The 27,870-nt window shown below is 49.6% G+C and overlaps 11 protein-coding genes across 16 annotated transcripts; 7 read left to right on the forward strand and 4 right to left on the reverse strand.

Annotated features, from left to right (window-relative positions):
- Nucleotides 1-14: 14 nt before the first annotated feature.
- LOC120444505 lies at nucleotides 15-1,173 on the forward strand. Its single transcript, XM_039624221.2, has 3 exons — nucleotides 15-505; nucleotides 563-905; nucleotides 961-1,173. Exons 1-3 carry the CDS (start codon nucleotides 55-57, stop codon nucleotides 1,145-1,147), a joined length of 981 nt encoding a protein of 326 aa, XP_039480155.1. The 5' UTR covers nucleotides 15-54; the 3' UTR covers nucleotides 1,148-1,173.
- Nucleotides 1,151-1,866, reverse strand: LOC120444508 (putative ATP synthase subunit f, mitochondrial). Its single transcript, XM_039624225.2, has 3 exons — nucleotides 1,812-1,866; nucleotides 1,662-1,744; nucleotides 1,151-1,560 (listed from the first exon to the last, which is right to left on the reverse strand). The coding sequence occupies exons 2-3, from the start codon at nucleotides 1,738-1,740 to the stop codon at nucleotides 1,316-1,318; spliced, it is 324 nt and encodes a 107-aa protein (XP_039480159.1). The 5' UTR covers nucleotides 1,741-1,744; nucleotides 1,812-1,866; the 3' UTR covers nucleotides 1,151-1,315.
- Nucleotides 1,867-1,976: 110 nt separating this feature from the next.
- Nucleotides 1,977-4,400, forward strand: LOC120444503. 2 transcript variants are annotated; one of them, XR_005615672.2, is made up of 4 exons: nucleotides 1,977-2,425; nucleotides 2,498-3,017; nucleotides 3,151-3,720; nucleotides 3,780-4,400. XR_005615672.2 is itself a non-coding variant. In XM_039624217.2 (3 exons), the coding sequence occupies exons 1-3, from the start codon at nucleotides 2,088-2,090 to the stop codon at nucleotides 3,652-3,654; spliced, it is 1,362 nt and encodes a 453-aa protein (XP_039480151.1). In that variant the 5' UTR covers nucleotides 1,978-2,087; the 3' UTR covers nucleotides 3,655-4,400. The 2 variants fall into 2 exon arrangements, 1 of the variants encoding a protein (XP_039480151.1); XM_039624217.2 differs by having other exon boundaries at nucleotides 1,978-2,425; nucleotides 3,151-4,400.
- On the forward strand, nucleotides 4,305-5,480 carry LOC120444507. Of its 2 annotated transcripts, XM_039624224.1 has the most exons (4): nucleotides 4,305-4,446; nucleotides 4,507-4,927; nucleotides 4,985-5,092; nucleotides 5,143-5,480. In XM_039624224.1, exons 2-4 carry the CDS (start codon nucleotides 4,538-4,540, stop codon nucleotides 5,377-5,379), a joined length of 735 nt encoding a protein of 244 aa, XP_039480158.1. In that variant the 5' UTR covers nucleotides 4,305-4,446; nucleotides 4,507-4,537; the 3' UTR covers nucleotides 5,380-5,480. The 2 variants fall into 2 exon arrangements, with proteins under 2 accessions (XP_039480158.1, XP_039480157.1); XM_039624223.1 differs by having other exon boundaries at nucleotides 4,431-4,927.
- Nucleotides 5,481-5,568: 88 nt separating this feature from the next.
- Nucleotides 5,569-6,685, forward strand: LOC120444506 (S-adenosylmethionine sensor upstream of mTORC1). The gene has a single exon (XM_039624222.2). The coding sequence runs from the start codon at nucleotides 5,585-5,587 to the stop codon at nucleotides 6,560-6,562; it is 978 nt and encodes a 325-aa protein (XP_039480156.1). The 5' UTR covers nucleotides 5,569-5,584; the 3' UTR covers nucleotides 6,563-6,685.
- LOC120444500 (transcription factor grauzone) lies at nucleotides 6,602-8,993 on the reverse strand. The gene is made up of 4 exons (XM_039624212.1): nucleotides 8,767-8,993; nucleotides 7,463-8,703; nucleotides 7,010-7,400; nucleotides 6,602-6,955 (listed from the first exon to the last, which is right to left on the reverse strand). Exons 1-4 carry the CDS (start codon nucleotides 8,881-8,883, stop codon nucleotides 6,713-6,715), a joined length of 1,992 nt encoding a protein of 663 aa, XP_039480146.1. The 5' UTR covers nucleotides 8,884-8,993; the 3' UTR covers nucleotides 6,602-6,712.
- A 264-nt stretch (nucleotides 8,994-9,257) lies between these two features.
- On the forward strand, nucleotides 9,258-12,941 carry LOC120444285 (NEDD4-binding protein 1). 2 transcript variants are annotated; one of them, XM_039623801.1, is made up of 6 exons: nucleotides 9,258-9,509; nucleotides 10,936-11,037; nucleotides 11,089-11,289; nucleotides 11,352-11,950; nucleotides 12,015-12,236; nucleotides 12,296-12,941. In XM_039623801.1, exons 1-6 carry the CDS (start codon nucleotides 9,357-9,359, stop codon nucleotides 12,498-12,500), a joined length of 1,482 nt encoding a protein of 493 aa, XP_039479735.1. In that variant the 5' UTR covers nucleotides 9,258-9,356; the 3' UTR covers nucleotides 12,501-12,941. The 2 variants fall into 2 exon arrangements, with proteins under 2 accessions (XP_039479735.1, XP_039479736.1); XM_039623802.2 differs by lacking the exon at nucleotides 9,258-9,509 and adding an exon at nucleotides 10,560-10,841.
- Nucleotides 9,530-10,781, forward strand: LOC120444288. Its single transcript, XM_039623804.1, has 3 exons — nucleotides 9,530-10,070; nucleotides 10,131-10,249; nucleotides 10,314-10,781. The coding sequence occupies exons 1-3, from the start codon at nucleotides 9,606-9,608 to the stop codon at nucleotides 10,525-10,527; spliced, it is 798 nt and encodes a 265-aa protein (XP_039479738.1). The 5' UTR covers nucleotides 9,530-9,605; the 3' UTR covers nucleotides 10,528-10,781.
- On the reverse strand, nucleotides 12,853-17,054 carry LOC120444289. Of its 2 annotated transcripts, none has more exons than XM_039623807.2 (3): nucleotides 16,821-17,054; nucleotides 16,701-16,758; nucleotides 12,853-13,277 (listed from the first exon to the last, which is right to left on the reverse strand). In XM_039623807.2, exons 1-3 carry the CDS (start codon nucleotides 16,884-16,886, stop codon nucleotides 12,955-12,957), a joined length of 447 nt encoding a protein of 148 aa, XP_039479741.1. In that variant the 5' UTR covers nucleotides 16,887-17,054; the 3' UTR covers nucleotides 12,853-12,954. The 2 variants fall into 2 exon arrangements, with proteins under 2 accessions (XP_039479741.1, XP_039479740.1); XM_039623806.1 differs by lacking the exons at nucleotides 16,701-16,758; nucleotides 16,821-17,054 and adding exons at nucleotides 15,872-15,929; nucleotides 15,997-16,402.
- Nucleotides 13,611-15,867, forward strand: LOC120444284 (aarF domain-containing kinase 1). 2 transcript variants are annotated; one of them, XM_039623799.1, is made up of 4 exons: nucleotides 13,611-13,760; nucleotides 14,112-15,232; nucleotides 15,300-15,395; nucleotides 15,457-15,867. In XM_039623799.1, exons 2-4 carry the CDS (start codon nucleotides 14,120-14,122, stop codon nucleotides 15,808-15,810), a joined length of 1,563 nt encoding a protein of 520 aa, XP_039479733.1. In that variant the 5' UTR covers nucleotides 13,611-13,760; nucleotides 14,112-14,119; the 3' UTR covers nucleotides 15,811-15,867. The 2 variants fall into 2 exon arrangements, with proteins under 2 accessions (XP_039479733.1, XP_039479734.1); XM_039623800.2 differs by having other exon boundaries at nucleotides 13,622-13,815.
- A 110-nt stretch (nucleotides 17,055-17,164) lies between the features above and the next one.
- LOC120444287 lies at nucleotides 17,165-27,298 on the reverse strand. The gene is made up of 6 exons (XM_039623803.2): nucleotides 27,166-27,298; nucleotides 26,641-26,723; nucleotides 25,820-26,523; nucleotides 23,476-23,764; nucleotides 22,842-23,216; nucleotides 17,165-18,100 (listed from the first exon to the last, which is right to left on the reverse strand). The coding sequence occupies exons 1-5, from the start codon at nucleotides 27,167-27,169 to the stop codon at nucleotides 22,848-22,850; spliced, it is 1,449 nt and encodes a 482-aa protein (XP_039479737.1). The 5' UTR covers nucleotides 27,170-27,298; the 3' UTR covers nucleotides 17,165-18,100; nucleotides 22,842-22,847.
- Nucleotides 27,299-27,870: the final 572 nt, after the last annotated feature.

Below are 27,870 nucleotides of genomic sequence, written 5' to 3' on the forward strand. Positions count from 1 at the left end.
CTGCACACGCTGCACAATTTCAGTTCGTGTCAGTAAAGTTTTGAGAGTAGAGAAATGGAGTGCCTTCCAATGGCACCCATCCTGTTTCTCATGTTCACCTATCTGATGAGTCCGACAAGGTGCTCCTTGAACTGTCCCACTGGAAAGTCGAACCCCCTGCAGTTTCACCTGGTTCGCCAGTGCCAACGTGCCGCAGCCGATGACGCACTGGCCCTGGAAAACACATCCTCTCTGCAGGAATGTGCCCACTTGGCCCATGAGCTGCGGGGCCTGGCCTTGAACTACGCGCCAGGAGGACCGAAAAGGAGGCTAAACTCATTTGACCAGAGGTCCTTTGGCAAGGCGGGGGAAAAGGAGCAGCGCAATAGAAGTCGATTGAGTGTCTTCGAACAGCCCGGGGAGTTCTTCAACTGCCATGTCCTGAAGTGTCCGCAGAATAACACATTTTCAGGGATGGTCAACGACAGTCGCTTCGACTATTACAGCTTATATGGAAGGCCCACAGGTTGAGAAGAGTCTCCAGAATATCTGTTCAGTTAAGTAATGTTGTGGTTCTTGTCAGTCGTTGGGAACTACAGCTGCATACCGGAGGTTGGACTGTTCGTAGTGTATACTCAGCCCAGTGCCTACTTGAATGCCTCGCTGACCTGTTCCAACTCTTCGGAGTTCACTGGCAGTCTGGCCCACATCGCCTCCGAGCAGAGAACCAACTTATTGGCCCACTGGTTAATGGAATTCAACAGAAAATCGGAGTCTCAGGCAGAAAGCAATGTCTATCTGGCCTATGTGGGTTTGGTCTACAACAGCTCTACGTCCTTGAGTCCACTGGATTTCAGGAACTCGCAACGGGAGAGCTTGCAGTGCTTTCTTTACAGAGCCTGGGAAGCAGGTCATCCTCGCGTTGGGTGGGCAGTTTAGATACATAGCAGTTATCTTAACTAAATCTCTCCGAATTTTCAGTGGCGAGCTGAGCCACGCCAGCTGCGTGGCCTTGACGCCGCAGGGAACCTGGCAAACCCTGAACTGCGACCGGGAGCTGCCCTTCTTCTGCGAAATCCACACGGCGCGCTCAACTTTCGCCTGGGAGCGCTCCGGTTCCGAGCTGGACATCGGCCCAAATGCAGCCCTCGAGTGCGGCAACGACTGAGACTTGAGTCTATGGCAGCATGGATATTCGCAGCCGTTTTATTCACTTAAGCAGTTTTCAAAACACAAAAGCCAAATAGATATAGTTTAATGGTGTTCGCCCGCCTCTCGCACGCCTTGTGGAAAGTGTAGAATCTGTTGTAGATGCAGGACCACCGGGCAGCGCCGCTTAGTGGTACTTGTAGTTCCTGTGGTGCTTCAACTTGGTGTAGTTAATCAGATAGAAGAACGTCATGCTGGCGACGGTCAGCTGGAAGAAGGGAGCGATCCCGGCGCGCTTGGGGAACACGTACTTGTGCTGCCAGCGCCACCAGGCACGGCTCACGGCTCCGGCCACCGCGTTGGGGGTCTTGTTGCGGCGTCCCAGCCAGGCGCCGATCTCGCCCAGCTTCACCTGTCCGAAGGGCACATCGGCTGCGAATCGCAGAGTTGTTTAAATTATGTAAAACGCTCGACATTTTTGGGCATTGCAAATGTGCTTTGCGCCTGCCGCAAAAATTACGTAATCTGCTCACCTTTGCCGTAGAAGCGAGCGGGGTCGTAGGGCCCGTGCACCTTGGGGTTGTACTCAGCTGGATAGTCACCGAATGCCATCTCGCTGGTTTGGTTACAATATATTCTTAAATCAGATTCTTATGAAACATAAAATTTCGCCTGCTACTTACTTCCTTCGATACCGACAGTATGACCAAAGCGGCGACGGCTGGGATTTTCAGCCACTAATATACCGAAATATACTGTTCAGTTTCAGGGTGGGCGTCTCCGCTAGCAGCGGAGGGAGTATTCGCTAATATATCGATACAGCGCATACATCGAAGCCTGATGCAGGCCTTCTCCCATCACTAAGCTCCAGTATATACAGAAATCAAATACGATTTTTGCAAGCCTGGGCATTCGAATCAGAATCCAGCCAAAGGGAATCCAGTGTGTAAACAAAAACAATGAAACTGGAGGAGTTGCTGACCAAGGGATCCTCCTCGCCGCCGGAGGACGACGACGAGGACGAGAAGGTGGATCTGAAGCCGCAAAAGTCGAGCAGCGCCACCGCGGACGAGGGGGCGGAGAACGCGGAGGATGCGGCCGAGGATGCTGGCGAGAAGGAAGGCGCGGGTGGCAAGAAGAAGGGCACGCGCAAGAAACGCTCCCTCAACTGGGAGGAGGCGGAGAGGGGGCTGCTCCTTGAGGTCATCAAGTCCAAGGTGGCCTTCGTGGAGAACCGCAGCGTGGACGCCAAGAGCATAAAGGCCAAGCGTCTGGCCTGGTCGCAGATCACCAAGCAGTAAGTTGCGCAATCGAGCAGAGATAGGGCTCCTCCTCTAAACATTCCGTTCCCGTTCCAACCCCCATCCAGGTTCAACGCCCTTAACTTCCGCCATCGCCTGCTGGAGCAGATCCAGGTGCAGTGGCGCAGCATGAAGAACTCCGCCAAGCGGGAGCACCAGCAGAAGCACCCGAAGACAGAGGCCCTGGAAGGCATGCGGATGATCGAGTTCCTGGAGGAGATGCAGAAGGATCCGGTCACCTCGCGCAGCCAGACACGCAGCGCCAACACAAACGGCGCCCTAAAGAAGGAGCTGCTGGACATCGACGAGGACGAAGACATGCCGCTGGCCGCTCTGCCCAACTCCACGAACGCCAGCGAGGACACGCTGCAGACCTCCACAATAGCCATCCCCTCGCCGCCGCCCTCCACCGCTGGCGGAGATGGGGACTCCCAGCAGGAGGGAAATCCCGCCCAGCTGCCAGCCCAGCGACGCAAGCGGACCAAGGCCAAGCAGTCGCCCTCGGGCGCCAAGACAGAAGCGTCCGGCGAAACGGGGGAGGAGAACGAAAAGGGCGTAGGCCCGCCACGAAAGCGGCGACAAAGGAATGTGAGTTTGAACAAAATCCCCAAGTAATTAAGGTTAAGCACTGCAAGCCGAGTAGTATTCTGAAGAGGAATCCTAATCTAATGTTCCTGCGTTGTTCGGAAATTACTAATACTTGAACTTTTTCGTTTACCAGCTCTCACAGGCCCAGTCGCTGCTGTCCGACGAGAACGAAGCCTCCACCAACGTAGCTGCGAGCGCCACCCCAGTAGCGGACACAAATAGCCAGCCACTAGATCTGGTCGCCGCCACGGAGATGGAGCAGAAGTACAAGCAGGACCTGTTCAAGCTGCTCAAGCAGGCGCGCCTGGCCGAGATCGACTACGCCCGGCGGGAGCACGAGCAGAAGCTGCGCTTCGAGCAGATGGAGCAGGAGGTCAAGATGGCCTACTACCGGCAGGAGCAGGACCTCAAGCTGCGGCACATGCGCGAGGAGCACGACATCCGGCTGCGGCAGCAACGACGGGAGCACGAGGCGCGCTTGGGGATCTACTCGCTGAAGAGCGGCGGCCTGAACGGAAGCATACAGGATCAGAGTTCAACAAAGTGCAATGCCAAAGCGGACTACAACAATGTCCACGAGGTCGGGCCATCGACCAGTGCGGAGGGGGCGCTGGCGCTCAATGCCGCCTGCAACTAGGGGCGTGGCTGTTGGCTACGCATATATGTATGCGGATGCAATACGAGGAGAGCCAGCAATTAGGGTGTAAGGCATTTAGAGGAAACATCAACAGTACTTTAAAATTTAGCTTGAAATATGTTTAGCGAAATGTAGCTCTTCCGGTCAGCCAGAATAGCCGGAAGCGGAAACACCGGACGCGCATACTCATACGCGAATGAATACTCATCGACACACTCAAGTTGCCACTCGGACGAATGGACTGGACTGTTGTTTATTGTGCGACTCGCACCAGACGAACTCACAGGCATTGCATTTTCAAGAAATTAGTATTATATAATTGTATCCGTATCTGTTAAGTACTCCGGGCGCAGAGATCAATTCAAAACGCAAATCGCGGTTGTGTCCTCGAAAACAAACTCGAAAATACTCATGCACAGACTCCGAATAAGTTCCCTTTTGCCGAACGCATCTACTCATCAGTCAGTATTCTCTATGGCCACTGTATTATTTTGATACATTCATTTTTTTTAGCCTTAAGTTTTTTGTACACAACTACTATTTATACATGCCGTAGTTGTAGATCAATGTATGTTGTTCATACATTACGAGAATCTTTTATAATTCGTGTAATCATAAGTTACTGTACGTCGTGTTGTATAGCGCTGTAATATCCTGTCACTTGCTTCAGCTTAATTAAAACCGTATATCGGGCGAGAGATAACTAGATAATGAAATACAAATACAATACATAGTGTATAAACCGATGGACGTGCCTTTGAATGCTCCCCACAACCACAAACACGAATCAAAGTGAGCAAGTCTGCCAATGTTCAATGTTTAAAATCAAGGGTTATATCAATTTATTTCAAGTATTAACCTTTGGAACGCGCTGTAACTCGAAATGAAGGACCTGGACGGTACCTTGGATACCCTGGAGAATGCGCGCTTCAACTACGTGTATATGAAGGATGTTGCTCGCCTGGCCAAGGACTCGATATTCTCGCATAACGAGCTGGTCAGCATCGTGATGCTCTACCACAAGTTTGTCCTGGTCAATGGACCGAGGGCGAAGTACATGACCATTCTGCAACTCACTGCGCTGATGGAGCTGCTGTTCGAGATCGTGGACCGGGATCTCATTGCGACCATTGTGTACAGAATAGCCCATACCCCAGGCTCCAGGGCTCCTGACTTCTTTCCCGACAAGCACATTCATTTGGAGTCCTTTGTGAGGCTGCTCACCCTGTACTTCACCAAAGATCTTCAGCTGAAAATGGAGTTCGCATTCTCGGTGGGCATTTCATAGTCTTTCTGCTAAATTAGGTTAGACCTGTGGCTTCCGTTGCAGGTCTACGATAAGAGCGATTCCAAGCAGTTGAATGGCGAGCAAGTGGGGTTTTTTGTCAGCAAGTTCTTCGAGAGCGAGGACGAGGACGAATCCATTGAGCTGCGACTGGTGAGGCTCCATCCTCTTGATACACTGATACACTTCCCATTCCCATTCAGGATATGAAGGAGATGCTGTTCCTCAAGTTCGACCTGGACAAGGACACCAACATTGGGGTGGACGAATACTACGAGGTGGTCCGCCGACAGCCCATGCTGCTGGAGTGCTTTGGTCGCGTGTTTCCCCCGAATCCCCAGATGGAGGTCCTTGCTCTTTGCGCCAATGTAATGTCTTGGTTTGACGACTGCCCCAATCCCAGGATTATGATGAAACCAGACGCCGGGAAGACCGGCTAGCTAACAGGACGTCCGGGAACGCATGTCTATCTTACCAGATACGTAAATTGTGAGACGTCTAAAATTGAAAGTGCATTAAAATGAAGTAATTTACATTTTTATTACATTTATTATTTATAACGGTTTATCCGTTACTTTTCAATATTATATTACCGGTAAAGTCGCTTCGTTGCGGCTGCCTCGATAACGATACCGATTAGTTGATATGTCGGGATTGTCTCATCCCTATTGCACGCGACCCACCAATCCAGTCAACCAAAGAAACGGCAGCGAAATGGCCACGGAGGAGCACCAGCGCCTGGCCAGCATCGTGAAGAGCTGCCACGAAAGCCTGCGCCAGCTGACCAAGGAGTATGGGGCCACAGCGGCCTGGCAGGAGCACACGAGTCCCAGAAACGCCAAGCAACTGGCGGAGTACGCCAAGGCAATGAAGCAACTGGCGGCCATATGGGAGACCAACGATGGGAAGGTGGAGCTGCAGGCACGCAGTCGCATCAAGTGGGCCATCGACTACATCACCAAGTACTTCTTTACCGAGGGCATATACTTGCAGAAGCGCCAGCGGGAGCAGCGTCTCCTGGAATCCTACAAAGCCGAGGGAAAGCTGGGCGATTGCACCTGCAGGCTGATGGAGGAGCCGCCGGACAGGCTGCACGTGCTGGATGTGGGCAGCTGCTTCAATCCCTTTTCCAGTGCTCCGCACTTGGAGGTGACCGCCCTGGACTTGTGTCCCGCCACCGAAGATGTGCTGCAGGCGGATTTCCTTAAGGTGGAAGTGGTACCCGGAATAGGGGAACCTGAGCTGGAGAATGGCAGCGTGAGAAGGCTACCAGCAAACCACTACGAGTGCGTCATTTTCAGTTTGCTACTGGAGTACATGCCCAGCGCCGAGCAGAGACTGCAGTGCTGCCTCCAGGCCTACGATCTGCTGCTGCCCGAGGGCATCCTCGTGCTCATCACACCGGACTCCCAGCACGTTGGCAAGAACGCCCACCTCATGAAGAACTGGCGCTACTCCCTGGCCAGGATTGGCCTGCTGCGGGTACGCTTCGAGAAGCTGCCGCACATATCGTGTATGGTGTTCCGCAAGGCCATCAGCCGGGAGCTCTCGCAGCACTGGGCGAGCATTCACCGGGAGGAGGGGATGTGCGAGGAAATTCGGATACCGCAGGACGATAGCTAGATGGCTAGATAAGATTTAGCCCCCATAAATCGATGTAAATATATGTCCACGTCTACTTATTTATGGCTTAACTTATCTGTGTTAAGTGCGAGTTAATAATAATGGTTGATGATTTATCTACTATCTATGGATGTCGTAAATGGACAAATGCTATTGCTTCTGTTCCGACGACTGTGGGAACAGAGCGCCGCTCGCCTGGCGCTTCTTCATCGCAGTGGTGGCACCCTGCGAAATCTTCATGATGTTCGGTGGCAGCGGCTTCTTGCGATCCGCCTCCCACTCGGCTCGGTGCAGCCGCTGGCGGTGCTTGTACATGTTGGCGTTGGAAAAGAACGTCATGGGGCAGTTGGGACAGGTGTACAGCACCTCGCCGGTGTGGGTTGATGTGTGCTCCTGTAAATTGGGTTTCTTAATCTTGGATTTCTCTGGAAGGAGCCCAACACTCACCCTCAGATCCTGTGGACGCTTAAATGCCTTTTCGCACATCCCGCACTTGAACTTTCGCTCACAGAGGTGGTTGTGGTAGATGTGGCGCTTCAGGGCTCGGGAGTTGGTGGATGTCTTGTTGCAGATGTGACAGCGATGCTCGCCGCCCGGCGGCTCGTGCACCGTGTTCATGTGCTGCTTAAGTCCGGACAGGTGGCGCAGCCAGGTGCCGCAAATCTCACACTGCACGGGATCGGGCTTGGGACGCGGTTCCTCGGAATGTTCCAGCTCGTGATGCTTTTTGAGATTCGTTTGTGAACGCAGCGTTTTGCCACACTTATCGCAGATGATGGCCGATTCCGGATCATGCATGTAACGCAAGTGCTCCTTTAGTTTACGTTCCGTAGGAATCCTGAAAGCATTAAGGGATTAGCTGGGGGTTGTTCATATGCAAAACACACGATAGACAATTACTTCTTGTTGCACTCTGGACAGGAGTATTTAAACTCGGATTTGGGGACATGCTTGGAAACGTGGTGGTACTCTATGGCCGCCTTGGTGGTGAAGCTCTTGGGACACTTCTCGCACTGATAGACCCGCTTTTCCTTCGGCTCCGCCTTGACTTCCGCACTTGTGTGTGTTTGTACGTGTACCTCCAGGGAGCGCGAGTCCTGGAACACGCGCCCGCACTGGGAGCACGTAAAGTGTTCTGGGTTCTTGTGGACCAACACGTGCTCCGCCAAAGTCTTGCGCAGGTGGAACTTTCTCCCGCAGCATTCGATGAAGCCAGATTCGATGTTGTGGGAAACGCGTTGATGGCGTCGCATGTCCGCAAAGTTCTGCACCAGTAGATTGCAGACGGCGCACGGAAACTTTTTAAAGAACTCCAGGATAATCCCATCGTATTCGTCTTGCTGGAGCTTCCTCCGCTCAATCTCCTCGCGACTCAGGCGAACGGGTGGAACCAGTGGCTTTTCCCGTTTCTGGTACTTCTTGGGCTTAACCACTGGCTTCCGCTTGGGAATCTCGGCGTAGCGTTCCTCCGGCTCTATGTCCGGTAGGCTGTGGTCGGAGTCCTCCCCACTGCTCTCGCTGGAGGAACTGGAGCTGTCCTCCGTGCCCAAGACGGCGTGGACTCCCACAAACTCATCATCGGAGTCCACTTCCCTCTTTGGAGAAGTGGGGGATTCCGGCTTAGCTTTGGGCGGGCGTCCTCTTCTCGTGCTCCTTCGTAGCTGGCGCCCCTTGTTCGTCTCGCTGTTTTTCGCGGAACTAATTGAACAGCTCTTTGTATCTGAGTTTAGAAAATCGGCCAAAGGTGCATCCGAATCACTGTCCATTGGCAGTTCGTTTTTAATGCGCCGCTTTGAATGCGGTGAGCCTTCGCTTGGGACACCCAACCGTTTCGGAGCTGTTCTGGTTTCCGTTTTAACTGGGTCTTCCCAGAGTTCCACCTTCGGCAGGGGTTCCAGTTCGTTTGCCTCTACTTTGACCTCGCTGGGCGCAAAGAAGCCCTCCGCCAAAGCGTCCAGCTCCACAGAATACAGCGGATTAATGGCCTCCTCCGTCTGACCACAAAACTCAATGGGTTCGCTTTTGGAATCCCTGCTCTGCTGCTGGTGCAGGCAGGATACCCGCTGGTGGAACTCCTCGAAGCTGCTAACGCAGTCCCAGCACTCCCGACAGACCTCCGCATCACTGCCCGCCGTAAGAACCTACGAATAGCGGAGAGTTTAGTCCGGTGCATCAAAAACTTGCGATTATGGCGCAGAGCTTACCTCGGAAAACGAAAAGTGCTTGTTGATGGTCGCCCTAATGTTTAGACGGACGCCCTCGGCGGACTCTAGGCCGTAGCCGGCATTGGAGCTGGCCAGGCAGAGCACGCAGACAGTCATGACGTAACCGGATGCACTGGCTCAGTCCTAATCCTGCCTCATTTCCACACAAAGTTTTGTTTACGATTTTGCAAAAATTTGTTTTCCAAAGCAAGGCAGAGTTGCCAGGGGCGTGCGAAAAGTTTGGTGAGCCGATAGTATCGCTCATTAACCATTTGGGAAATAAAAAAACATGTTGAATGTGCTGATCTTTGTATTGAAGAGTACTAAAAGCAACTTTCATTTTGTGTGAATAAAATAATTATTTTAATTATTAATTTTAGAGGCTTTTATTAACTATAGTTACTCTACATTATAGTTACACCCTAACGCCTTTTAGCTCGCAGCTAGACGCCGTGGAAAGGTACTAGTGCTTGGAAAAATACCAAAACATAACGCACATTGCAATATCAGCTGTTTCCTTGGTTTTGAAAAGTAGTTAGAGATCGGAGTTTAAACAATTTTACTGCATTATTCAGACGCACGTGCCCCAAATGGGCAAAAGCAAGAAGAAGTGGGATCCCAAAAAGGCCAAACTGATAAAGCAACATTGGCACAAGCGCGGATCGGCCTCCAAAATGGCTTCAAATATCCTGCTGATGCTGGCGGCCGAGGATCCCAAAAAAGGCGGCTATCCTAAGAACACGGTAAGTTCCTTGTTTTATAGAGGAAATGCGTTTTGGCGTCGCTTTGAGCTCGCGTCGACGGCACGCGCAGTTTCGGTTTTCCCGCGAGTGGTAACCATGTGGAGGTGGGGCTTCTTTGGGCAGTGCGCAATCGCCAGCGCCCTGCACCCCACATTCCCAGTGAATAGTGAAAAGTTCCAGAAAGACCAGCTCCAGCCAACTGAATCATCGCTGCCGAAATCAGCAACTCCGAATCCAAGAGGCCAAAGTATCACCTACAACCCACCAAGTATGGAGAAGATCTGGAAGAAGGTGTGCGAGCACCACGATGTGCCCGAGCAGGTGGCCAACGAGTGGTTCGCCCGCATCCAGCAGCACCTGAGCTCCGAGGATCCCGCTCGCGCCTACCACAATTGGGAGGAAATGATGCGGCGCAAGGAGCCGCACTTGGCGGGCGTGGCCAATCCCAACATTGTGCTGGCCGCCTTCTTCCAGTACTACCACTTCGATGGCAACCGCAGCTGTGCCGAGAAGAACTGCGAGGTCTTTGAGGAGTTTTGCCACGATGCCGTCATCGAGGATGTGAGTAAGCGTGCGGGATAACTGAGCCTCTATACTGGGAGTGTTTTTTGCCTTGAACAGGACCATGCAAAAAGTCTGGTATGCAATTTGCTAGGGCGCAAGACCCCGGAGAACCAGTTGACCTGGTGCCATGACGACGAGGCCAACTTGCTGCAGGACGTAGACTTGGTGGTCCTGGCGTGAGTATCCTTACAATCATCTATACATCATTTGTGTATCTCATACTCACTTATACAACTGAAGTGCTTCGCCGGAGGAGTACAAGCACTATACAACTCTCCTGCGCTCGGAGTACGCCAATCTGGACGATGCCACCTACAAGGCCATGCGCATGAAGGTGCTGGAGACCTTGCTGATGATTCCCTCCATCTACGCCACTGGAGACTACCACGATAAGTACGAAGAGCTAGCCCGCACCAACATTCGCAACGAGATCAGCGAGCTTAAGAAGCAGTAAACCGGAGTTTGGAGGATCGGGATGCGACGGGGCTGCTTTGTTTACTGCTATTGAGTTGTGTACTTACTGGCCGTTTTACCTCGTTTGACTGCAAGGCACTCGTGTATTGGTTGAGAAACCTCCTCTGCCGAACATCTACTTAATTTTACTCCTAAGTGAAGTGTAATCAAAATCATTTTCCTAGTTAGTGTGTACGCCTAGATATATACGTAAGCCCTGTAGACTCCAACTCACAATAAATTTGATGTAAATGATGTACCAAAAAATGCAGTATTACTCAAAGCACTTAAAGAACCACTGAAACTAACTTCGCAGTAAGTAGGAAAAGTAACAATAGAGAAGCTTTTCCAAAAATATGATAAAGTCACAATTCGGTTAAAACTAATAACATCAAATTTTTCCAAATAGGTTGCACAACCAGAAACAGGGGCCTCCACTTCAAACACCAAAATGCCCAAACCAGCGGTTAAGCCCAATGGCTTCAAGAAGATTCGAGACCATAAGCAAAAGGTAACAAATCGAAATATATATATTTGTTTTAAGGCATGCGATATTCCACAGAACGCACCGAAAAGACTGAAGCACAATGCAAATCAGAAGAATGCACTCAATCGAGAAGTGATATCCAAGCTCTTAAGCTCTATTAAAAAAAAGTATGCAGCGCAGAAAAATCCTCATATCAAACGCAGGTTGGACTTCCGCAGAAGGGAATCGCCAGCAAAGAACGTCGTGCTTCCCAAGCCGCGGTTCTTCAACCATAAGGTAATGCTTTTATGGAATATAAATATAAAATTATGGTCACTGGAATTTCTACCGAACATCAGGACGACAGTATAGAAGAAGGAGAACTCATCGAGGAGTTGGAGAGCAGCGACGATGACGACTGCGTGTTGCTGGAAACTCCGAACGAATCCATTCGCATTCTAGATGACGACGATGATGAGCCCAGCACAAGTGACCAGCAACCAAAAGAGATAGTTACAGATTACAAGGGCGAGGCTGCTTTGCGGATAGCGCCGAAAACTGAAAACCCAGTTTTGTACTCTACTATCGTAAAAGGGGATTTTTCAGAGTCCATCATCAACTTGGATGAATCCTCCGAAGCAGACCCAAGTCCAATTGTTGAAAACAACGACTCAGTTATATTTATTGAGGACACGACCGGAGAAGATTTCATCCCGATCCCATCGTACTCGCCGCCGTTGCGGAGAGGAAAGAAGCGCAGAAGTGCTAGGATTGCGGAAGCGCCCAAACAGAAGACTGCGCGAATGAATGACAGCCTCTTCACCACTGCAGAAAAGAAGAAACTTGGAGACTATAACACCAACACATTTAATCCGACGGAGGAGGCAGGAGAGACCAGTGATAAGCCGAAGACGAGTAAGAGGTTTATTATCATCGATGGCAGCAATGTAGCCTTTGCGTAAGTTTCTGCCATAGGCAAACACCAGACTGGCTTTATTATTTACTTCAACTATACTCAACAGCCATGGCAACTCAAACGTCTTTTCATCAGAGGGAATAAAGTATTGCTTGCAGTATTTCGAGAAAATGGGTCACGAAGTAAAGGCTGTGATTCCAATGTTTCGGAAGAACAACTTCAAGTCTTCGAATCCCGAGCTTCTCGATAAGCTGCACAAGGAAGGCAAGATTGTGTTTACGCCGTGCAAAAACATTCCCGGTCAAATGTCTTCTAGCTACGATGATCGGTGAGCTTCCTAGAAACACATTTGTTTCTAGATTGGAAATTTATAACTCCTTTTTTCAGTTTCATTTTGCAACTGGCATACGAAAAGAATGCTGCCGTGGTTTCCAACGACAACTACAGAGACCTGATTAATGAGAATCCTGCCTTTAAAAAGATCGTTGAGAATCGAGTCCTTGGTTACTCCTGGTGCGACAACATATTCATTTTACCCAAGGATCCCTACGGCCGCTGGGGACCTACGCTCGACGAAATTTTGAGGTGCTAATGCACGAACCCCTATGTTTATTTATTTTGAAATTATTGTTCAGTTCTTTAGTTCTTTAGTTAGTAGCTTTAGTTGCGGATCATCCATCCATCTTTATTTTCCTGATATTATTTTTCAAGTAGCGTTTAGTTGGTCAAAACTCAAGAAATATAAAGCAGTGTTAACTTGTTAGATTTGCATAGCATAGTTTTCGGCCAGAAAAGTGTTTTCATATGCATTATAATTTTAAAGTCCTGCCAAATTTATAAGTTTTCGAGGAGCAAAGTTTATTCATTAGGTTTGCATAGCATACTTTCGATCTGAAAAGTGTTTTCATATGCATAATATTGTACAATCCTGCAAAATTCAGCAGTTCTCGAGGAGCAAAGTTTATTTACATAGGCAAAACTGTACAGTGTCTTGTAAGGTGTATAAATAATAATAAATGTCAATTCCTCAGAAGTCCAATGCTGAGTTACACCACCGGTGGGTGGCCGTTGACCAAGAATACGGTGGTGGTGGTAGACGTGGTCGTTGTGGCCACATTCGCCTCGTAAACCGGCGGTGGTTCGTTAGTTCCAGCCGCCAAATTGGGATTGCTTGCTTCCAAGTTGGTGGCTATGGTCAGTGTGCTGTCCTGCTTTCGCTCGCTGAACGCAGCCTCGTCGTAGCTGGGCGGCAGATCCAAGGTTTTTGGCAGGACACTGACTTCATCCTGGCTGTTTGAGCACACGTTTCCGACTCCTCCGGAGCCGCCGTTGCAATTGTTCGTCACGTTGATCTCCATTTGGCGACGGGCTGCGAAAGACAAATTCAAATTGAGTGAACAAAAAAGCTTTAGAAGATTTAAAAAAAACGGAAGCTGGCAAGTATTGTTTTTAAATACACTTAACATTTACCGCCCTGTTCTGTTAACCGCTAACTGTTAACCGCTTTCGGCTGAGGGAAAAGAAGTAACTACAGTCTGCTCAAGGGGGGTCACTAATAACTTTCAACATACTTCTTTAGTTATTCTATGTTTCAAGCAACATTTAATATTAAGGTTATAATTTTGATAAAAAAAAGCCGTTGTGATATTGTAAGAGCACTTAACCCCCTTGAGCCAAAACAACTACGCCCTTGAGCTCCGCTGTTGAGTCAGCTGCTCTGACGTCAGGCCAACAGCTGATTGCGCCAACTGAGGCCACAGACGTTGGAGCGCATCAATTTAATCACAGACTTTGGAATTTCAACACCTACGCGCCGTCGAACTCCGGCGCTACCTTTAGTGCACCTTATCGAGTAAGTGAAACTATTGGCAGTCACTCCGAGTGAGCCGCGGCTCACCTTCAGTCAGGTGTGTTTACATAATGGCGCAGCCGAAATTGCTGAGGTGAAAGTTTAGCTACATGTGAGCGTTGGAAAATGTAAATGGGGAAAAAGTGAATGAACATGCTTGCGGAGATGCAACAGGTTTAGGGCGCTGCATTCGCCCAAAATCAGTTGCCCGAGGGAAAAGTTCAAAGAGCCTCAGTGCCTTAGTTGCGCGTAAAACGAGCTTAACGCGCGTAAGCAGAGGTGAAAGCCCAGAGGTTAATCGGCATTGACACCTGTTGATTTTGCACACCAGACTGAATGCTCTTCACTTTTCAGCCGGAGGAATGCTGCTGCGACGCGTTCTGGGCTACGGAGTAGTCGGCGCCGGACTGGCCTCCGCCGGCTGGAGCCTGCACACCAACGACTACGATCCCAACTCACTGGGCATCGTACGGCTGTCGCGATCCGCCGCCGCCGTCGTGGACGTGGCACTCACCTACAAGCGGGAACTTTACTACAGGGAATGGGACAAGGAGACGCCCGAGTATAAGGCGGAGAAGAGCCGGGTGCACAAGATAGCCGCCGAGAAGCTGCTCCAGCTGATCTGCATAAACAAGGGTGTCTACATCAAGGTGGGTCAGCACATAGGTGCCCTGGAGTACCTGCTGCCTAAGGAGTTTGTGCAGACCATGAAAGTTCTTCACTCTGATGCGCCGCAAAACCCCATTGAGGACCTGTACAAGGTTATCCGACAGGATCTGCGCTGCAATCCGGAAGACATTTTCGACAGCTTCGAGAGGGAGCCCTTGGGAACCGCGTCCCTTGCCCAGGTACACAAGGCGCGACTGAAGACCGGCGAGGTGGTGGCCGTGAAGGTGCAACATCCCTACGTTAAGGGTAACTCCCGCGTGGATATGAAGACCATGGAACTGGCCGTAAATGTGCTGGCGCGGATATTTCCCGACTTCAAGATCCACTGGCTGGTTGAGGAGTCCAAAAAGAACTTGCCGGTCGAACTCGATTTCCTAAACGAGGGACGCAATGCCGAAAAGGTAGCCAAGCAGTTCGAGAAGTACTCCTGGCTTCGGGTGCCCAAGATACACTGGAAGTACAGCTCTTCCCGAGTCCTAGTCATGGAGTACCTGGAGGGCGGACATGTCACGGACTTGGACTACATACGACGAAATAAAATTGACGCATTTGCGGTGGCCAATCGCATTGGACAGCTCTACTCCGAGATGATCTTCCGCACCGGTTTCGTGCACAGCGATCCACACCCAGGAAACATCTTGGTAAGACGCACACTGAAGGACAGTCTGGAGATAGTTCTGCTGGATCACGGGCTCTACGCAAATCTGACGGACAAGTTCCGGTACGACTACTCCAATCTCTGGCTGAGCATCCTGAACGTGGACCGCAAAGCGATGCGACAACACAGTGAGCAGCTGGGAATTAAGGTATTGACGAGACTTGTGAAGTGGATTTGAATCTAAACCCTCTAACTTTCACATTTCCTTGATCCAGGGTGATCTGTACGGTCTTTTCGCATGCATGGTGACGGGACGACCTTGGGAGACGGTGATGCAGGGCCTGACCAAGGTCCAATATTCCAAAGAAGAGGTGAGTTTGTCCAGGAAATTCTTCCCTTCAGTTACTCATAGTCTATGCTTTGATTCTGCAGAAGAACACGCTGCAAAGCAACACGTCGCTGGTGCTGCCGCACATCTCCGACGTGCTGGAACAGGTGGACCGTCAGATGCTGCTCATTCTGAAGACAAATGACTTGATCCGCGGAATCGAGTCCACGCTGCGCACGCAGAACCGGATGACAGCCTTCTGGGTTATGTCCAAGTGCTGTGTTCAATCCTCCTACGCTGAACAGCGGGCCAAACAGTCTGGCTCCGGATCCGGATCCTCGCGAATCCTGTGGCTGCGGGTGCGCGAGCGATGGGAGCTTTTCAAGCTCAACTGCTACTACCTCTACCTGGGACTGATTAATTTTGGTTTCCTCGAAGCACTCAAGCAGGTTATTTAGGCTAAATGTGGTCCCCGATTAAAAGTACAAAACTCTTGACGAGACAGGAAAGGGAAATTACCTCGTTGTCTCTGCTGGGCGAGATTCCGCGCATTGGCCTCTCGCTTGCGTTTCGCGCTCTTCGGGGAGAGAGTGAATCATTAGCAGGAGCAGGAGCAGAAGGTGTCCCATTCTGACTTGGCTTACCATGATCATGGCCAGCGGAAAGGCGATGACAAACAGGAAGACCAGCACGATGTAAATGACATAGCTGGGATAGAAGAACATGTACGGACCATCGTAGCCGCCGTCGATCCAAATGGTGACGGGTGTGGTGTTATCGTACTGCCACACCGTACTCGTACTCTCGGTGGTGTTAAGTGTAGCGTTCACCACCGACGTGGTAGCGTTAATGGGGCTGCTCATCGTCGCGTTTATGGCAGGGGCCATGTTGAAATCGGGCGTTAATTCCGCGCTTATTGCTGTGATTTTGGGTCCTGCTCGGAACTAAACAATGTCTCGAAGACAGACTGTTCCCTGACGAACAGACAGACCCGACTAACCTGAACTACTGGCCACCGAATTGACGGGACATCCGGGCATGGGTCAGACTCGAAGCTGACAACGAAGAACGCACATATTTGCTTTGTAATCATTAGCTGATAGCTGATAAGGCGACAAAACCAGTGTCGAGCCAGGGCTTTGTGTTTTGTTCGCATTCGCAATTTATCTAATGAGGCGATATGATAAATGTGCGCAAATAGATATATGTTCGAACACACGCATAAATATATATTAATGTCGCCCTTGATTTATGGCGCTCTCGCTCCCACTCATCTCGAGAACGAGTTCAGTGGCCCAAGCACGGCAAATATTTATGTTTGCCCTCCTCAAATGCTTGGATAACTCACCTTGCTCCTCCTTCGGGCGCAGCGACTTCGCGAACGGGCGACAGGCAATCAGGAGCACCTGGAAGACGACACGGGGTACAGCGGTATGAGCATAGTATGGGCTCTATATAGAACACTCACTCGCAGGAAGAAGAGCAGGAAGCTGAGGGCGCACAGGACCAGGAGCACGACTCCTAGATTATCCATTTCGGTTAAATGACCCGCAAGATGACCCGCCGAATGAGCTGTTTTGGCCAAAAACGGAGTTCGTGATTCACTCTAAAGCCCCGGGCACATGTCAAAGCGATAAGATATGTATCTAAGATATGGCGAGTGGCCCGAACTCTGATTACATTTTAAGCAGTTGATGGACTTTTTACCACCTTTGTCTCCGGCCGCAGGGGATCCCTTCAAGACTAATGAGCGAACTGGGCCAGCTGCCGGCCGCTCTCCAAATGGCCAAATCCCGGAGTGAGCAGACACACTTATCTCGGCCAGATTGCATTTATGTTTGTGTCGGTCGTTATCTCCTCCGGATTCTGTCCGTCAGTCACTTGTTAACGCTTAATTGAAGCAAATCTCTTGGTCGTTGGCTTTCTGCATCCTCGAATTCCGGCCAAAGAACGACCCTTGACCCCTAACCCCACCCAAACAAATCGCAGAGCAGAGTCTGCGGGCTTCTTTTCCAACACAAATATATTTCCAATGTTTCTCCTTGATTTGAAATCAGTGAACGAACAAAACAAAAGCATCACACTAAAATTCTTACATACTTAGGCGCTAACAACATAGACCCTTTACAAAGATTAGGGATAAATATTTCATTGAATTTTCAAGTAGTTGAGTTGTCAGATTACGAGCCGAATAATCCCAGTGAATTCGCTTTCGGTTTGCACTCATTGCAGCGCGATAACATTCATATATATGAATATGAAATTGGCACAGTTCGTTTTGGTTTTTCATTTTTTTTGCATATGTGGTTTGTGTTCACTGATAATCGCCATCGCCGGAACGCATCTGCTTTTCAATTAAGTTTCCGCTGCCTTTAAATTGAATCGAAATTGCAATTCGCAATTCACAATTAATTTATTTGCGATTTGCTGACCAGTTCGTCACGCTCGCCAACTATTTAGGTTTGCACAATGGCCATTGCGTATTTATGCAGTTTATATGCCAGCGGAAGTGTCCTGTTCACCAGTATCAGCAGCTCTATTTGCATCGAACTTAATTGAAATCAAAATAAGAAAATAAATGGAAGGCAAACACCAGCGCTGTGTCCGCATACAATTGGCAGCCACTGTGGAAGGTGTCAGTTGCAATTAATGGGCTCCAACCTGACCGATGTTAAACTTTAATTAGCTGCAGTGTGCGGACTCCTGATTGGGGGATATCCCACTCTCCGCCGCCTTCCAGCTCGTCGCCTGTGCAAATAGAAAGTTGATAGGTAAATAAAGGCGGGGCGAATTGTTTACTTTGTGGCTGAGTGGGAATATGTATATGCAGGCTCACTCTCGCATAAAAATCACACAGAATTTATTTTAATTTTTATGCACGCTCTGTGCTCATCAAAAATTCATAGACCCTCCATATCCTGCTGGCTTTTTGTGGCTTTCAGCCCAAATTATGCCTGCCTCCTTAGAAATGCCACCCACACCCGGGCAGCTACAACTTTTGTCGAGTTGCGCAAACACGAAATGGCAAAGATAAAGCCAGGTTGACATTTTAATTAATTTATCCCCGACTACACACGTCTTGTTAATAGTTTTGTATTGCCTGCGAGTTTACAATGCAAACTCAAAGTGCCAGCCAGGCAGGACCTTTGTCAAATAACTACATATGAATACGCCCACGCACGAGGCGAAAGTGGGTGGAAATGGAAAATTGTGGCAAGAAGACACGACGCAAATCAATTTGCATGTGGCTGGAGCTTTCTAACTTTCTCCAACGAGGCAAATATATATACAGACATATGTGCTATCAGAGGAAAATGTCAAATATTTTAAATAGGTGCCTCTAACAACTACTTAATACAGACTAATGCCAGAGCCAAAAAATTAATCTCTGCTGAGCATAATCAAAAACTAAAGTCACCCCTCCACTACTATCATCCCCCCCTTTGGCGTCAGCAACAGGCTGGAGATAGCATTTCACCTGTCAGGCTGTCAGCACGTGAATATGTTGATTTGTGCTAAGTTGCCTCCCCCAAGATTTAAGGCGCTCCCCAAAATTTAATTTAAGGTATCTGGGAGTCGAATCTGCGGCATGTGAGCACTAAATTTGAAATTCAAATTTATGAAACTGCAGTGGAGGAGCGTTCGAGTCTGACTTCCTTCCTCGCAAATCTGAGGCAGTTGCTCGATGCCCCAACAATTAGATAGCATACATTTTGGGGCAGCCAGGAAGGGAAGGGGACTTAGTCCTTTCGTCCTTTCGTTTGGGCACTTTTATGTGGTGTAGGCCACTTTTGAGGGCCGTTGTCGAGTGTGGAAAGTTGCTCAGCTGGAATCAAGTTGTCGGCACAATTAGTAGGGGCGTGAAGGGGCGTGTGGGGGCGTGGCCGTTGGCGGCTTTCATTATCGAAACGTGCTTTCACTTTGTCAATGGTTGGATGGATGTTGGGCGAAATTAATTGCCGGCGGGCTGGAAGCGAAGTGAAGGGAAGGGAAAAAGCCGCCCCGGCGATTGCAGAAAAGTTTTGTTTGCATAATTTCATTAAGATTAATTTTGGCAGCAAAGGATCTGGAAAATTATAATTTATAATTAGCAGCCAGCAAAGCGTTTCTGTTTGTTTTTCGCCCTGCTAACGCAGATTTTATTGAAAATTGTAATTATGATTTTGTGTGCGTTCGCTCGGGTTTTTGTTTTAGCTGTTTTCGAATTTTTCGTGAGTTTGGCCAAAAAGTTTCGTGTACATGGGCAATAAATGAGGTTTTCCTGCCGCAGAAACAAATTAAACTGGAGTCGAACTCAAGGCGAGGTCAGTGAAAAGCGCTGGACAATAAAGTTTAATGAATTACATTTCACTCGGCGGCGGCGAAGGACGAGCGCAAGGACGAGCCAGCTGCTGGTAATCCTTGGACAAACAGCCAGCGAAGGCGGCGCAGAGAGCCGAAAGGAAATGAAAATATGTCGACGGAAATGAGCATTGACGCCGTTGTCGTGACCCAGACATCCACTTTCGGGGTGCCTTCGTCCTTCGTCCTTCGTCCGTTTGGTCAAGTCACATGCGCTGATTTCCCGGCCGGGCGGTGGGTGAGTCCTTCGCCCAGGCTGCCATTTCATCATTGTCAACGGCCGCAGAACATCGAACAAACAATAAATATTGTAAACAATTTGTTTGGCCTGGCTGGGGAAATAGAAAGCCATGGCAAATATTTGCCCACGCCCGAGGCAGGCCGGAGCGGAAATCGTTTCCTCCAAGGAGCCACCAAGGATGCGGGGGTCCTGGCAAGCGGGCAAAGCGGGGTTGTCTGTAAGCCCTTCGGGGCAATAAATTATCATCATCAGCAAATGGCAATGTGGTTCATCCTGTCGCCGCCGCTTCCCCAACAGACGCGCACAATTTCCAATTGCCATCCGGCCGTGCGATTACCCATTCCCGTTCCCATTCCCATTTCCATCCGAATCCCCATCCCCAACCCAATCCCTATCGGAGTCCCAGAGTGCCACCAAAGGCGGGGACTGCGTCCTGCCACGTAGGTAATGCGGCATTAATTAAATCAAGCATCATTAAGCGGGGCGTGGCTGTGGGCGTGCTGCGGTTGGGCCCTAATGGCAATTGCATTCGGATTTGCCGTGCACCGTGGTTAGGAGCACTTTGGACTAAGGATTGCTAAACTGGCAGTCGCAGGCCGCAGGAAAAGTTTGATTTGGGTGCTGCGGTTCATTAAGTGGGGCACCACTTGGAATAGAGCACGAAATAGTTTTCCACTTTCTGGGCGATAAGGTTCTGCCATTTGTGTTAAAGCGTTGCAAGGCTATGTGAATGAAAAATGATTGTATCTATTTTCATACTTCACTCTCCGTTCCTTTGCTTTTACACGCCTTTCTGTGCATCCACAAAGTGCAGGTTTTCTATTCGTTGGTAATGAAATTGCACCAGCGTCCGAATGCTAAATTGAAAATAAAAGCTGGCCCACAAAATGTTCTGGCTCTGTGGCCATTGCGTAAAATTTCATTTGCTGAGCGGTTTTATGGCTGGCGCTTCCATCTAACTGCTTTGTAGTCGGAAGTGGGGATGGGCGTAGGGGGTTGGAGATTGGGGGGGTGCCCAATGGGCCATGTCGGAAAAGCGAAGGTAAAATGAGTTTTCAATAAAGCCCAGTGGCCGTGGGCAGCAAGTGCATAAGTAGCTCACACGGACAGGGCGCTGAAAGCCATGTTTTTGGGCTAACGTCCTTTTTAGTGCATTGTCTTTGGGCCAAGCGAAATTCCACCGGGTGCCTGGCAAATGGCCAACAGCTGGCGCAGCTCTGGGATGCTGCTCCTTCGGGGAGGTGTTGGCCAACACCAAATGCACTTGATGTGTTGGCACGGCCACTCCCTCGCATTCGAGCACACACACACTGGGCCACATGCTACACGGCAAAAAGTTGCGAGTGCTTTCGCACGCACTTCGTGTTTTCAACTTGATCTTTCTATGGAATACCCATCTAGCTAACTTTTCAGCGCCATTATTTCTAATAATCATGGTTATACTCTTTCAATTTTCCAGAGCAAGAGAATTGGTAGCCTTGGTAATGTGTTTTTCAAGTATAAAACACAACGTTGGCTTAACAACGGGATCAGCATCTCTCCCAGTGCATCATTGTAGACACTAAGCCTCCGGGGCTTAGACGGTAGGCTTTGGACGCTTTGGCTGCCAGCGAGCAGCGAAACTTGGCCAAAAGAGACGGGTGAGCGGATGGTGGGGATGGCGGGGGAACATGGGGGATTGGCTGGCGAGGAGCATCCTATTTATTGCCACCGCTTGTAACAGTCATTACTCAAGCGGCGGGATTGGCTCTTTAAATTTCATTTGGTAAATGTAATTCGATTTAAGTTGCGCTCTCGACTTGCCATTTTTGCCGCTTGCCATTCTGATGGCAATGAATTTTTCATAGTTTCAGGCTCAGCCTGGCTTTTGAGTCCTTTGTTGGACTGCATTTCAATTGAATGGGCGGCAAGCGGCAAACAAAAAGTCCTGCAAAATGAAACGAGTGCAGCATGGAAAGTTTAATTCGCAAAAAGCGGGTGAAAACAAACGGAAGTGCATGTTTTGCATATTGCTTTGAGCCCTCAACAAATATGGAAAATTTCCTGCTGTCGCTAGTGTGTGTGTCTCTATATGTAAGTGTGTGTGTGTGTGTGAGTGGATGGAAAATCAAATTTGCCAGGCTCCCCAACAGCCAACCTCCAAACACCGCATTTCATTTGTTGCCAGCAATCGTGCACGCAAACAGCGAAACTTGACTAAATGCAATAAACTGACCAGTGCCTGGCCATTTCGCCACTGTTGCGGTCCGTAACCATCCGAATCCCAATCCCAATCCCGATCCCAATCCCCCCGCAGTTCGCTCGCCAAGCTCTGGACTAAGCTTTGCCAACTCAGCAGCGTAGTTTGTACCCCGCATTCACTGATTTCAAGGGTGCTCATGATTTGTGAGTCCATACGAGCGAGGACTGTTGAACTTGGTTTATGGGTTTCTATTTCTATATGGAGAGATGGAAATCACTGGAGCCAAATGAAATACTTTTGAGATAGTTATAAGAATCTGCACATGAGCCCTAAAGGGTATCCCTAAATCGAGAGTCACGCGCCGCAGTTTCTTTCCGTTTCCCCAGAATAAAATGCAATTTGCTCATTTTTGCATAAACCGCCATTTCAGTTTCACTCTCGCTGCCAGGAAAGGAATGAGAAATTGCTGTAGCCATCTGCGAGTGCGAGTCCGCAGTGGATTTCGGACAGATTCCGGATACCCGTTCCCAGATCCCGGATACCCGTTCCCGGTTGGTGAGGAGGAACAAAGCGCTTTGATCGCCGACAGGTGAAATCAAATCGGCTCTGGCATGGGATATGCTTGTCATACAGCGCATAGGAATGCAATAGAAATGCCCCACGAACAACACACGTAGTGTGTTGTGGTGCGTTGTGTTGTGTTGTGCTGCATGCCGGACACCTACCTGGATTTACGTGAAAGGACGCTCGGCTCCGGATCCGGCGGCGGCGTCTAGCAGACTCAAATCGTTGAATGTTTCACAGTTTTGCAGCACCTGGCTGCAAGTGGCGTTAATTAAATCAAAATCGATGGCCACCCGATGGCCCAGGGATTCCGATTGCGGGGGGGTGTGTGCGGCCGGTTGGGAGTCCTCCTTGTGCGGCAGGTGGGAACTCGCACCCAGCGGGCAGCAGGGCATGCGGGGCACATCCTGGTGCCGGGCTGCTGTCATCGCCGCCTGCAGCTCCTCCGCACCGCAGTCGAACTCCTCGTACTCGTCGTCCATCAGCGATTGCTCCGAGTAGCTCTCATCGTCGTCGTCGCAGTCAAAGTAACCGCTCTGTGGGCGAATCGTTGGTTGGTTAACACTTGAGATTGGGATTTTGATTGGCCGGGAAAGTGGGAGTCATCATCACTTCACCTGGACTTCATTGTATCTCTATTAAGTTGTTAAAGGTCATGCTTTTCTTCTCTCGAAAGAGGTATTCTACAGGGCAAACCAACTGTATCGAGACCTAATGAATCATAAACCAAAGTCCCAACTGGGAGGCAACTGGCTCTACTAGCGACGACTCCCCCTCATCCCCAGAGATACTCACCTGGCAGTCCAGGCATCGGCAATTATCACAGAGGCTGCAACTCAGGCCCAAAATGTCGGCTGCCTCCTGGTAGAGCTCGAAACTCGATTTCACCTGCTGTTGTAGTTGGTGGCTGGCCAGCGGCGTGCTGGTGTCCTCATTATGCATGCTCCAGTTGGTCGGTTTGTTCAGCTGGCCCCCACTACCAGTGGCACTGCCATTTCCAGCTCCAGCCTCCCGACTGTTGCTCTGATTTTTCAAGTTCCCGCCGTTGTTGTTGCCGCCCGGAGTGGGTGGCTCCGCCTCATTGCTGTCGAGCATGTTAAATGAAAGTTTATTTAGCGTTTGGTTGACTAAACTAAACGCGTATCAAATGGCTGCAAGTGGCGTGGAAGGACTCGCTGCGATTAGCAAGGACGATCGGGGGCGCCATGCAAATTGATATAGAGTGGGAAACGAGCTGCTGCTAACAGGGTTATGGTAAGTGGTGTGTTCGGGAAAATTAAGGCTCTATCGTACTGGAAATTATAAAAATGTACTACACTTCTAAGCTAAAAACCTTTTGCAGGATATCGCAAAAATCAGTAAAATCAGTAGCAACATGTGAATATATAACAATAATACACGATGGTTTCTTATATGAAAACAAATTAGTAATGTGAATATATATTAATAATACACGTTGCTTGTTTTGTAAATACAAAATAGTGAATAAACGAAATTGGGTGAAAACCAAAAGCTATAAGAAGTGGAACCACAGAATTCATTGAAATCGAGCGATAACAAAGGCAATCCGATCGATAAAAGCGATAAATAGCCGGTTTGCAGCTCTTCGTTCCCCAGCAGCCGCCCGCAAGTTTAAGTTCTTGAAATTGAAACAATGATTCCCATTTAATTTGTGGCGACAGTCGGACTGGCAACTGGTACCAGCAGCATTTGCAGCACTTGCAGCCTGTGGCCACAATGAATTAAGCCACCTTTGGGGAGCATTTAAGCCGCATAGGCGGAAAAGCGCGGGGGCGGGGGGAAAATGCAAGAGCGAGTAACTTTGCACAACAAACTCGCGCAGTTACTTGGCGACCCAAGTTGGGAGTCATGGCTGTCAGTGCGCTGGTGTCGCCATCCAGAAAGTTGATGAATGTGCGCCGGAGTAGCGGAGAGTTTCCGCCGTGGAAATGCCTAAGAAGGAAGAGGGCTCTGCGTTTTTTCCCTGCTGACGTTTACTAATTAAATGTGCACAGGGCACTAATAAATCAAAGCGAAGCCGCCCTTTTCGCGCGGTGCAATTAATGAAATTTTCCCAGCCGCCTTTGCCAGCGAAAATGTGCAGTGAGCGAACTTCTGACATCATTATTGCAAGGAGGATAGGTCGCCCCACCCAAAAGGGCCTTCCGAAAACGGTGCGTATGAGTGATGTCTGGAGGGGGTATGGTTGTAGCTCGTGGCTCGTAACTTGTAAGTGCAACTTGGGCGCCAAGTTTCGCGGAATGTGATTATTGCACTTCAATATGTGCATGTACTCGTATGGGCCAAGTTTTAATCAACTTCTTAAGTCCTCCTTAAGCTCCGATGCTTTCGTCTCACTTTATGTTTACGGCGACCGCGTTAATTTTTCAATTTCGCAAATGACTTGTGGGTGGAAAAGCGGGCGGAAAATGAGGGTGGAAAATGCGGTCAGCAACTTTGCTCAGCGACGATGATCGGAACTTATGACTTCGCGAACAACGCCGCAAAGTTTCTGCGATGCAACAAAGTGTCCGCTGACAGATAATTGAAAGCGCTTAAAAGCCGCACCACAGAAAGGCGCCTTTGGCCCCTAGGAAGCCACCAACGCAGCCAAGAGGAATGGCCAATCGATATCAGAAGAATTATGGCAAAGATGGGTGCAGCAATTCACTGGGATATGAATGGCAACTAACGACGATTGCTTCAATAATTAATTAAGAAATAATCGCATGCCGGAAAGAGATGAAGATGGAATTTGCGGTCCTCCTCAGTCAACTTAATGAGAAACCACTTCGGCATGGCAACTAGGAGCACGGAACCAGCACTTGTCCCCGGATTGCCGTCATAAAACTTGCCACAGTTTGCAGCGCGTTGCACGACGCCCTATAACATTTATGGGAATTTATAAGTTTTTGCGACGGCTAGAGGAGATTGCCCCACTGACACAGACGCACATACTCGCCGGCTGCACTCGAAGAAAACCAACTCACTTACAACTGATCGAAAATAGATTGTAACAAGTGCCTAAACTCAAGCTGCCTGCTACTCACTAGGGTTATGAAAGTTCCTCAACGAGTGAGTACAATTATATAGAGCTCAGGTGTGCTCGGATTTCTCCGAGTGTACGGGTGTTACATACCTGATGGCACCAGCATCTTCCGGAACTGCCGCGTTGCTGCGCCATTTTTCTTCTTCGAGATATTTGAGAAACTTTGTCTTCTTGGCAATAAGCGCTGATTTGACAGTGGTGCATTTCTTCTTCGGGAGCAGAGGAAGGCCACCTGCTCCTCCTCCTCCGCCTGGCGAGGTAACCACTCCCGCTGCGCCATCGAGGCATTCGCCGCCACTCCGGCTCCGATTCCGGGCGCTTTGGAGGCCCACTCCGCCTGCCGCCGACAGGCAGCTATTGTTATGGTTGCTGGCGGCGGCATTGTTGTTGCTGCCACTGATGTGGATGTGGCTGCTGCTGCTGCTGCTCCTGCTGCTGCTGCTGATGTTGGTGCTGCTGCTGTGGTTGCTGTGGGCGTGGGTGACATTTTGGCAGGCGACGCCGACGCTGCAATTGAACAGTTTTTGCAGGGCCGCCGTTGCCGGTGAACACATTGCGGTTGACATTGATGTAGCGACAGGATTTACGTAGTTTGCTGCGCATCCCGCTGCTGCGTCCATGGCTGGTGCTGCTGCAGCTGCTGCTGTTGCTGCTGCTGTTGTTGCTGCGCCACTGCCGAAAGTTTTGAATTTATGCTGCAGGACGCCACTCGAGCAAGTTGCCCCAATTGGATTTGCCGCTCTGCTCCGGCTGCCATTTATTTCACGCTTTGTTGCCGCATATGTGCCATAGTCCTGCCAAGATGGTGGATGGCGATGCGGGAGGAGGGGGGAACGAGGAGAGAGGGTGCCGAAAAAAAAGGACGAAAAGGAGCTCAGATAGATGTGCAAGTGGACTGGCAGAGGACTCACCCCATAGGAACCGTAGCTGGCATTCAGCACATAGATCGAGTTTTGATTGCTGCACTGGAAGACCATGTCGTCCATCGTTTGGGCTGCGCGGACAAGGAGAAGGATTGTGATTTACTTCGATTGTGTGCCGAATCGAATCAATTTTAAATATTTCATTTTAAGTATTTTAAATCAAGTAAAGTATCTTATCTGTCTGCCTCTTCGGAAGCAAATACATGATTATAAGGAAAGTAGTACTTGAATGCTGTTGAAACAGTTTCGCCGTGATAAGAAACCCGACTGAATGACCCATTGAAATCCGTAGCCCAGCATAATATGAGTATGAAGGCCGAGTCGAAAATGTTGCTTAACAAAATTATGCAAATTGAACTCTGAAATCAAACAGCAGACGGCGTTTCTGTTTCAACTTTCCGCATTCGAAAAGGGAAACGGGAAAAAGGCGAAAATTTAATTTAAATTCTTATTGCTGCCTGCTGATTGTGATTGTTTCTGGAGGAAGGGGAGGGAGGGCGTGTGGTTGCTTACCCATTGAGCATTCAATAAATTTGGTTTCGTAGATTTCCCCGGCCCGTGCCGAAGAAGGTGTTGACTGCTGACGGGGTGTTGGGAGGCCGGGATGACGGATCCTGTCCAGCTCCTGGTGGCAATCAAAGCTACAATTACCGCCGCCGTGCACGTCCAACTGAAGCGGAAACTTATGCGGCTGCTGGAGCGTGTAAACGTTGACTGCGCGCTTCTCGTGGCCTCCGCCTCCGATTCCGATTCCGATTCCGATTCCAATTCCAAGTCCTTTGCCGGTGCTCCGCTTGGTCCTCCCGCTGGTCCTCCCAGAGCTGAGCCAGCTCGTTAGCCACAGGGATTGGATGTCTGCGAGGAGTAAGGAGGGGTAGAGAAGAGAATATGAGGCGCAGGCATAAGCAAATTTCATTCAAATGTGCTCTGTTCACGCATTCGGTTTACTGTTGTGCTGCTTTTTGGGGCGAATGCCAAATGGTTGGCTCGGCCTGGCCAAGCATGATAAAATTTCGTTTGAAAGGCAAGTTCATTGAAATAAACAGCTGCCCTAACCACCCACCCACTTTCGCCGGGAAACAAGCAAAATAATCAAAATAATCCTTTTTTTGTTGGCTCCGGCTCCGAATCCGGCTACGGCTTAGTTACGCCATCCGGGTTTCAGGGACCCTTCCATTGTTGGCTTAGAGCGATTGCCCGACTTAGTCCGGCACAAAT

Source organism: Drosophila santomea, chromosome 2R, assembly GCF_016746245.2.
Source record: "Drosophila santomea strain STO CAGO 1482 chromosome 2R, Prin_Dsan_1.1, whole genome shotgun sequence".
In the NCBI taxonomy this organism is placed as follows: domain Eukaryota; kingdom Metazoa; phylum Arthropoda; class Insecta; order Diptera; family Drosophilidae; genus Drosophila; species Drosophila santomea.

Bases quoted from the DNA above. Each gene is read 5' to 3' on its own strand.
- LOC120444505 (XM_039624221.2), top strand. From the start codon at position 55: ATGGAGTGCCTTCCAATGGCACCCATCCTGTTTCTCATGTTCACCTAT. The intron at 506-562 runs GTTGAGAAGAGT...GGTTCTTGTCAG, and splicing joins CTTATATGGAAGGCCCACAG to TCGTTGGGAACTACAGCTGC. The intron at 906-960 runs GTGGGCAGTTTA...CCGAATTTTCAG, and splicing joins GCAGGTCATCCTCGCGTTGG to TGGCGAGCTGAGCCACGCCA.
- LOC120444508 (XM_039624225.2), bottom strand. From the start codon at position 1,740: ATGGCATTCGGTGACTATCCAGCTGAGTACAACCCCAAGGTGCACGGG. The intron at 1,561-1,661 runs GTGAGCAGATTA...TGCGATTCGCAG, and splicing joins CGCTCGCTTCTACGGCAAAG to CCGATGTGCCCTTCGGACAG.
- LOC120444503 (XM_039624217.2), top strand. From the start codon at position 2,088: ATGAAACTGGAGGAGTTGCTGACCAAGGGATCCTCCTCGCCGCCGGAG. The intron at 2,426-2,497 runs GTAAGTTGCGCA...ACCCCCATCCAG, and splicing joins TGGTCGCAGATCACCAAGCA to GTTCAACGCCCTTAACTTCC. The intron at 3,018-3,150 runs GTGAGTTTGAAC...TTCGTTTACCAG, and splicing joins GAAAGCGGCGACAAAGGAAT to CTCTCACAGGCCCAGTCGCT.
- LOC120444507 (XM_039624224.1), top strand. From the start codon at position 4,538: ATGAAGGACCTGGACGGTACCTTGGATACCCTGGAGAATGCGCGCTTC. The intron at 4,928-4,984 runs GTGGGCATTTCA...CTTCCGTTGCAG, and splicing joins AAATGGAGTTCGCATTCTCG to GTCTACGATAAGAGCGATTC. The intron at 5,093-5,142 runs GTGAGGCTCCAT...ATTCCCATTCAG, and splicing joins AATCCATTGAGCTGCGACTG to GATATGAAGGAGATGCTGTT.
- LOC120444506 (XM_039624222.2), top strand. From the start codon at position 5,585: ATGTCGGGATTGTCTCATCCCTATTGCACGCGACCCACCAATCCAGTC.
- LOC120444500 (XM_039624212.1), bottom strand. From the start codon at position 8,883: ATGACTGTCTGCGTGCTCTGCCTGGCCAGCTCCAATGCCGGCTACGGC. The intron at 8,704-8,766 runs GTAAGCTCTGCG...CGCTATTCGTAG, and splicing joins AGCACTTTTCGTTTTCCGAG to GTTCTTACGGCGGGCAGTGA. The intron at 6,956-7,009 runs GTGAGTGTTGGG...CCCAATTTACAG, and splicing joins AGCGTCCACAGGATCTGAGG to GAGCACACATCAACCCACAC.
- LOC120444285 (XM_039623801.1), top strand. From the start codon at position 9,357: ATGGGCAAAAGCAAGAAGAAGTGGGATCCCAAAAAGGCCAAACTGATA. The intron at 11,951-12,014 runs GTAAGTTTCTGC...TATACTCAACAG, and splicing joins GGCAGCAATGTAGCCTTTGC to CCATGGCAACTCAAACGTCT. The intron at 12,237-12,295 runs GTGAGCTTCCTA...TCCTTTTTTCAG, and splicing joins TCTTCTAGCTACGATGATCG to TTTCATTTTGCAACTGGCAT.
- LOC120444288 (XM_039623804.1), top strand. From the start codon at position 9,606: ATGTGGAGGTGGGGCTTCTTTGGGCAGTGCGCAATCGCCAGCGCCCTG. The intron at 10,071-10,130 runs GTGAGTAAGCGT...TGCCTTGAACAG, and splicing joins ACGATGCCGTCATCGAGGAT to GACCATGCAAAAAGTCTGGT. The intron at 10,250-10,313 runs GTGAGTATCCTT...ATACAACTGAAG, and splicing joins GTAGACTTGGTGGTCCTGGC to TGCTTCGCCGGAGGAGTACA.
- LOC120444284 (XM_039623799.1), top strand. From the start codon at position 14,120: ATGCTGCTGCGACGCGTTCTGGGCTACGGAGTAGTCGGCGCCGGACTG. The intron at 15,233-15,299 runs GTATTGACGAGA...TCCTTGATCCAG, and splicing joins GTGAGCAGCTGGGAATTAAG to GGTGATCTGTACGGTCTTTT. The intron at 15,396-15,456 runs GTGAGTTTGTCC...TTGATTCTGCAG, and splicing joins TCCAATATTCCAAAGAAGAG to AAGAACACGCTGCAAAGCAA.
- LOC120444289 (XM_039623806.1), bottom strand. From the start codon at position 16,239: ATGGCCCCTGCCATAAACGCGACGATGAGCAGCCCCATTAACGCTACC. The intron at 15,930-15,996 runs GTAAGCCAAGTC...CTCTCCCCGAAG, and splicing joins TTCCGCTGGCCATGATCATG to AGCGCGAAACGCAAGCGAGA. The intron at 13,278-15,871 runs GTAATTTCCCTT...TGTCTTTCGCAG, and splicing joins CGCCCAGCAGAGACAACGAG to CCCGTCGCCAAATGGAGATC.
- LOC120444287 (XM_039623803.2), bottom strand. The intron at 26,524-26,640 runs GTGAGTCCTCTG...CCATCTTGGCAG, and splicing joins CCAGCTACGGTTCCTATGGG to GACTATGGCACATATGCGGC. The intron at 23,765-25,819 runs GTATGTAACACC...CATGCTCGACAG, and splicing joins GAAGATGCTGGTGCCATCAG to CAATGAGGCGGAGCCACCCA.